At 46.2% G+C, this 7,779-nt stretch overlaps 1 protein-coding gene across 1 annotated transcript in view; it reads left to right on the top strand.

The window, feature by feature from the left end:
- Positions 1-1,480: 1,480 nt before the first annotated feature.
- Positions 1,481-7,779, top strand: part of ATP6V0A4 (ATPase H+ transporting V0 subunit a4) — an 89,917-nt gene continuing 83,618 nt past the window's right edge. Inside the window, exons 1-2 of the mRNA XM_029599767.1 lie at positions 1,481-1,633; positions 6,504-6,657. Of these exons, the coding sequence (XP_029455627.1) occupies positions 6,541-6,657 (117 nt within the window). The 5' untranslated portion in view covers positions 1,481-1,633; positions 6,504-6,540. The remainder of the gene's footprint in view (positions 1,634-6,503; positions 6,658-7,779) is intronic.

Here is a 7,779-nt window from a genome sequence, read left to right as displayed (position 1 = left end):
TCCAGCCAGGATCCTTCATTCAGTTTGTCACCCAGATCCTCTCAGAGGTATTCTCTGCCCCCGCCAGTATCCCCTTTTACACCAATCATCTCATCTCCCAACCCTTCTCTCATCTCTCTCATAGCTCCTTTATCAAACTTCCATTTTTTCCAGTCCCTCTACCAGCAGCTGTCCCTATCTCTACTGCACCTTAGGACAGACCAAAGGTAGGAAGCTTGTCTGTCCAACACTGCTTCTGCTCTATGGTAACGGTAACCCCCCCCCCCCCCCCCCCGTATCAGACATTCCACAGTCTGCCAATAGGCTTCAGAGGGAGGTGGGAGCAGTACCAGCGAGACAGATGTGTTTCTTGTTTGCTCTCCCCTGCAGACAGAGATGGATTTAGGATTTTGCCACTTTTAGGTGCTTTTGGAGTTTTTACTCTCCCCATCTCCTGTAAAGGTCTCTTACAGGGTGGCGGAGGGCTGTTCTCTGCTGAATGAGATTCAGCAGAGCAGGAAGGCAGCAAATCTTAGCCAGCTTGCTGCCCCCTAAATGTTTGCCACCCTAGGCACAAGCATAATGGGTGCCTATTGGCAAATCAAGGGCTGAGTACAGAGCTCTCCTATGCATACACGGGGAAAGTGTCCTCTCATGGCACCAGATAGCTGGCAAACTTTTAAGTGATAAACCATGAAGTTTCCCTTTAAAAATCAACTTGCAGCGCAGGCCCATGGATAGGCAGGTCCGCAAATGAAGCGGGAGGGCTGAAAATAACCCTGTAAGTACATAGGGGAAATATCCTTAAAGTGAAAGGCCATAAGTGAATTGTGTTGTTGGTAGGGTAGTGTGGTTCACTGTGCAATCTTTTTCAAAACTCTTCTTTCCAGTTTCAGTTGTAGTAACTTTTGATCTTAATTTACTATAAGGCATAGAATAGAGAGAGGCAGAAATGGAGGAGAATACTGACCTAGAGGTGTTCTATTCATCTTAGTCACTTGGACTATCATAGAGAAGTTTGGTTTATTAAACTTGCTGATAGTCAACAGGCTTAGATCTATTGCCAGACAAGGTCACTTTATCTTTATTTAAAATGAATATATATATCGCCTATATCCTAGGCGGTGTACAAAAGGATCCATTTCTATCCACTGTTTACTTCTAAATTACAGAGGGTAATGCATTTGCACAGAATACAAACTCAGTGGTTCCTAAACACCTTGGCTTGTTATTGATTACAACACACAGCTTGCTGACACAACAGTCCTAGCCTGCACACGTCCGTCCGAGATCACACACACAAAAGGTTGAGACAAATCCGGAGAGCTCCTGATTCCCTCCTCTCACCAGCTTATTGGCTAAGACAAAGCAGCTCTGGTTCACAGAGCAACCTAGGCAAGGGCTTTTACCTCTGGTCTTGACCAGCTGGACCCTCTTTTTTTTTTCTCTCTCTCTTAAGCAACAACAAAACTTTCCAATGGCAGATTTGTAAAAGAAAAAAAAAAAGGTCCTGCATTTCCTGCCTTCCTCTTCTGTATCTCAAAAACATCAGTTTGTTCCACATGACACAGAAAGCAGAACGAGAGAGGGAGCAATTTAAAGTAGAGGGGGGAGTGTGTGTGTGTGTGAAGAAGAGAGAGAACAGGGGGATAAGGTAAGAAAATAATGCTCCTACACTATTCAAAGCTTTACGTTCTCTTTTGCTGGTTACCTTCAGTTTGAGTTCAGTGATGTAGGTACTGAAGTATATGCCGCTGCGAATGGGGTGGGCTTCACCTGCTAGAGTACAAAAGGATGGCATTGATAATTTTACCAAACAATAAAAATTGCTCTTGGAGATCTGCATGAATGCAATTAAACCATGTTTCATTGTAGCTATGGGGAAACTACAATTGCATGACGTCAACTGAAGAGTAGTAAGGTGCATATAATCAGCATTTTGGATTTCAGATGGGTTGTGTGTGTAACAATCTAGCCTACCAAGGTCAAGAATAAAATGCAGTGGAGAAATGTAACTTGTGAGGAAGCATTAGGAATGATGCCATATTTGCATGTCAGAAATCATGTGTCTTGTATTCTGTCATGTTGATTTTAAATACATTACCAGTTTTATTAGTTGTCACAATTATGGTTAACATGAACAAAAAGCTATGCATGAGACAATGTTCACGCCATGCTTAGGGGAACTTCAGCAGGCTCCAAGCTGAAAAATATAGACTGCAGTCCGATGTCTGTAGGGCCTCTCAACAGTTATTTCAGGATGACATATATACTTACATTTTTTCATTTTTCTCAATCTGCTTATTGGACCAAAAATACCATATCTCAAAAATCACCAATAATAGTCTGTTAGAGAAAAAAATATTTAGAAGTTACCTAATGTTATACCAATGAGCGTAGACATCTGTCTCCAATTTAGAGCCACAGAAGGGAGGCTCTGTACATCTTTAAGATACTGCGTATATGCAATACAAAATCACATTTGTTTTAATGGATTATGAATTACAAATGAAATGATTCATTAATCACCTTAGTAACTGATACTGGAAATCCATAGCATCCAGGATTAAATATTCCAGGCACACAAGAGTTATTGGTTATGTGTGCCAGGAATATGTAACCCTGGATGCTGCTGTTTTCTAGATCCTGAACAAAAGGAGCACTTTTAGATTTCTGTGTGTTTTGGTAAAATAATTAAAACAAAACAATGTAGGGGCCAGGGAAAAACCCACAATCTTGTGTTATGAAAATCCTGATGAAATTTAAAAGTGCAGATTAATGCAAACTGAAATTGCTTTTCCTCTTAGTGAACTGCATATTGCATAAAACTAGTAGAGGCAAAATGTAAAAATAATTTATCTGAAGACTTGCTAGCTTATGCCTATTGGCTGTTGTATCTGTAGGGCTGGGGTGATACAGGTTCTCACTGCCAGCAGGTGGACCCAGGCGAGCTTCACTTATACCAGTCCTCGTTCCCCTCTGGTTGAGACTTTGGGTGCTGAGGCCGGCAGGCGAAGGTCTCTGGAGATGGCTAGAGATGTGGGCCAGGGGCAGTCTATGGTCAGAAGCAGGCAGCGGTCAGGCATAGTGAGAGTCCAGGCAAGGGTTGAAACCAGGAATCTGTCCAAGGGAGAGGAAGAGGGATGGATAGGGCAGAGGCAGGCTGGACAGGCGAAGACGGGAAGCAACACGCACTACAGGACGTAGCTGGACCTGTTGCTGAGGCAGGGTGCATCAGGGAAGCTGCCCTTACATAGGGTGAAGACAATGATGTCATGAACAGGGGTTCGTGGGGCCTTTCCCACTGTGGTCCCTTTAAAAGGTCCATGTCGGGTGCACGCGCACCTAAGGAATGCCAGGGGAGGTAGGAACTGGCAGCGTTCTGCCGCATGGCGGTTGGTGGCCTCCTGCCACAGGAAGAGCCGGCTGTGTCCTGCCACACTGAGGACAGCAGCAGCCGGGGGCAGCCCATGAGCCATCAAACACAACATTGACCTTGGTCCTACTGAATAAATGAGGAAATTTTCCCATAGTTTATCACTTACTGAAAACTACAAATTTTCCCATAGTTTATCACTTACTGAAAACTGCTATCGCTCAGCTTTTGTCATGCACACACAGGAACAAAGCCTCCGTCACAAAGATTTGCACACATTCACATGAATCCCTGGTTCTATTTCACTATAGCTTGCTCTCCAGCTGTCTCTCATTCATCTCTCCCCAACTCCCATCATCCCTTCTTTCCCTCTCCTGACTTATCTTACTCCCTCTTTCTCTCCTTAGTGCTTCTTACCTCCTTAATCCAGTGATGGATTTAGTAAGGGTGTGCAGGGATGATACATTTATTTTTGTTTTTAGGTTAGTTTTTGGAAGGGTTTTTTCCCCCTCACGAATTTCGGTTTATGGAATGTTTGATTTGTTTCATTCTTGTGAAAAAAAAAAATTCAATCATAAAAAAAAAAAAAAAAAAAAAAGCAAATGGGGCCTCCCATCCCCACTACCCATCCCTCCCACCTGGCAAAAATGCTGGGGCCGAGATCCCCCAGCCACACTTACCTATTCTGGTGGTTATCAGCCTGCAAGGCCTAGGCCCAGGCTGAAGTCTCGGCATTGCATAGGCGAGGACACAGAGGTCACCGCAATCTTGGCCTCGGCCTATGCAAGGCTGATGCCTGAGCCAGAGCCTGGGCTCAGGCCCAGTGCTGGAGCCCAATCTGGAGGCTGGGTCCTGATGCCTGGGCCTCTGCTAAGGCCAGAGCAAGGGCCCAGGCTTGATGCAGCCTGGCCATCAACCCACACAGGCCCAATGCCAGGGTTTGGCCCAAAGGCCGGGTCCCAACTCCTGGGTTATGGCCTAGCCCAGGCTCAGGCCCAACACTGCAGCCCAGCCTGGAGGCCAAGTCCTGACGCTGGGGTCTGGACCCGGGGCCTGGTCTTGAGGCTGGGTTCTGATACCTCGGCCTTGGCCTAGAGTCAGGCCCAGGCCTCACAGCTCTGACCATGGCATCTTCTTCTTTCTTCATAAACTGACGCCATCCTCTGGGGTCATGCCAGAGTTAACTCCGGCACTTTCACCCCAGAGGATAGCCATACATTAAAATGGCACTTCCCACTGGGGTGAATATGCCGGAGTTAACTCCAGAGCGACCCCAGCGGACAGAGTCAGTTTATGAAGAAAGGATTCCATAGTTGCTGTTCCAAGGCCTGAACTCTGAGCCTGGGCCTGACCCTAGGCCTGACCCTAGGTGTCGTCCTGGCCAGATCTCAATGTCGGGCCTGGCCTAGGCCAAGGCTCAGACATCAGGTCCTGGCCTGGCAGCTTCTGGTTTTCCAGTGGTTCAGGTAAGTGAAATTTTTCAGGGGGCTCAGGTCTTGGCTGAGGCCCCAGGATTAGCCTGGGCCTAGGCCAAGGACCTGGCATCACACTCGGGCCTACGCTGGCCCCCTGCTTTCAGCTGCTTTTAGTACTGTCTTTGCCACTTCCCTCCACAGCCTACACTGTTGTCTCCCAAGTCTTTACTTTCTCCCTGAAGACCTCCAGTACTGCCCTCAGTCATTCTTGCAGACCTCTCTTCCGGGTTCAGAATGTGCCCACTGGATTTCTGCCCAGGGGCTCTGACCTGGGGGGGCTAATCTCACTGAGGTCTACACTGGGGGGTTACCTGAGGGCCTTATCGCCTGCATGCACTCAGGACTACCTTAGGAGCTTACCCAATATAAACACACCTAATTACTGGATTACACCTGTGGGCTTGAACCCAGGAGCTTATTCCCTACACAAATAGCCACACAGAAACTTTGATTCAGTACATCACAGTTCCAGGTACTTAGGAAAGTGAGTCTGTTTGAGCAATAGGAGGATAGAACAAATAAAATCAGATCATACAGAAGTAATGGTAGATAGTAATTGCTATATATATAAACTGGGCCGACAGAAGCACTAGGTGAGCTAGGCCTGGGCTTTGGGAGCTGACCATTAGGGGGTAAGAGCGGCGGTGGCAAAGGCAAGTGGGGTTTTGAATCTTCACTCCTCTTTGCTGTCGCTCACGAGCTATGCGGGGCCACCACTGCTCGCGAGAGATAGGAGTCAGGGCTGCGACCAGGGTGGGGTGGGGGCGCAGCCAAAGGCAGAAGGTGCCAAGGGTGCCCTTGCACCAGCCCTGTATAAAAAGCTTACGTTTCCAAAGGATCAGTCTGTGCTATCACGTCCAGAAGCGCACTCTCCCTCTCTCACTAAAATGCTTGGGGAAAGCAGCGATGTTCCCTCCCTCTAAGTTCTTATCAATCTCAGGCGCAGCTATGTGGCCAGAACTCTGAATCCATACAGCCTATCCTCTATATACATCCTCAGCAAAAATAACAAAAAATGACTCCAACAACCTCCAATCCTCCATCCCCCTCAGTGGTTCTGGTTGAGTGGCCAGTTGCCATCTAAGACACAAGCCTAGTAGGCCTATATGAAAATATGTCTGCCTTTATCTCTCCATCCCTCCCTCCTTGGTTTCTCTTGCCTGTTTTTCCTTCTTTAGCTCTTGTAATCCTTTATCCTAGCTCGTCTAACCCCTTCTCTTACTTCTCTTGCTCCATTTTTCTTTCCCTATTTCCTTTTCTCCTTTCTATCTTGGCATCATACCTTCTCTTCTTTTCCTATCTTCTATCTGTCTCTAGCTATAATCACTCCTCCTTCCTTGGTTCCTTTGAAAGAATATGGATATGCAGGAGGAAGCCTACTCTGCCTTTACTATGGATCTCCCATCCTGCCTGACACTAGCACAATTTTACTGACCCATAGATCAAATGTAGTTACTTTATTCCTATTGCTACAAAGACTGAACTACTTTGGCAGAGCTATATATGGAGTCTAATACTGGAGTAACAGGATTCACTGGAAGCAGTGGTTGAGATGCATTGAGTGAGCTATGCACATACTATGCTACGAATTGCTTATTTTTGCAGGTAACAGAATTCACAATGTTAACACAGAACTGAAAAATGAAAGTGCCTTCTGCTTTATGTATTGCTAGGTTATAAAGCGTTCTTTGACATCTAAAGCTCCTCAAGATGACATCATTGTTTCGGAGTGAGGAGATGAGTCTGACTCAGCTGTTTATGCAGGTGGAGGCTGGGTACTGTTGCATCGCTGAACTTGGAGAGTTGGGTGTGGTGCAGTTCAGGGATGTAAGTACCAGCAGTAGATGGATGACTGTGGGTGTTCTTTGGCCTTTTGCCTATCCTTTTATGAAGTGAGACCATTTACTATAGGTGTCCCTTTTTTAAAGCCCCATTTTTATCTCTCTTCTACCAAGACCTGTTCTGTTCCCACAAAATAAAGAATCATGAAACAGAAAGTACTGGAAGTGTTGGCCATATTATAGACACCAGGGATGAATGGAACAATGATCCGTCTCAGAACAGATGGACTTCTTTAAATTCTTATTGTACCAAATGTCACAAGATGACCTTTGATGTCTGTAGGAATTATCGTCTTCCATGAAATGTTATGAAGACAGTTGGTGAGGATATCACCTTGTCAGCAGGAATGGAGAGAACAGGAATATTAATGGTAGTGCCAGCATAGCCTCCGGAATTCTAGAAACATAGAAATCTGATGGCAGAAAAAGACCCTATGACCCATCCAGTCAACCCATCGATCCAATTAATTTAGCATCACTTTCTTAGAGATCCCCTGTATTTATCCCATACTTTCTTGTTTTCAGATATTATTTTTGTCTCCACCACCTCCACTGGGAGCTGTTCCATGAATCAACCACCTTCTCTGTAAAGAAACATTTCCTAAGATTACTCCTGAATCTACCCCCTTTCACCTTCATCTCGTGACCCCTTGTTCTAGAGCCTCCTTTCTATTGAAAAAGGCTCACCTTCTGTGTATGGAAACCTTTGAGGTATTTGAATACCGGGAGTGTTGTGATCATCCTGCATGCAGTGCTGTATCCCTGCTCAGTGCAGGAAGATCACAACACCCCTGGTATCAGGGATATGGCTCTGAGTGCAGGAAGATCACAACACTCCCGGTATCAGGGTTAGGGCACTGTGTGCAGGAAGATCACAACACTCCTGGTATCAGGGTTAGGGCACTGTGTGCAGGAAGATCACAACACCCCTGGTATCAGGGTTAGGGCACTGCGTGCAGGAAGATCACAACACTCCTGGTATCAGGGATAGGGCACTGTGTGCAGGAAGATCACAACACCCCTGGTATCAGGGATAGGGCACTGCGTGCAGGAAGATCACAACACTCCCGGTATCAGGGTTAGGGCACTGCGTGCAGGAAGATCACAA

The sequence above is a fragment of the Rhinatrema bivittatum genome, chromosome 4 (assembly GCF_901001135.1).
Source record: "Rhinatrema bivittatum chromosome 4, aRhiBiv1.1, whole genome shotgun sequence".
In the NCBI taxonomy this organism is placed as follows: domain Eukaryota; kingdom Metazoa; phylum Chordata; class Amphibia; order Gymnophiona; family Rhinatrematidae; genus Rhinatrema; species Rhinatrema bivittatum.
This window is presented reverse-complemented; position numbering and strand designations above follow the sequence as displayed.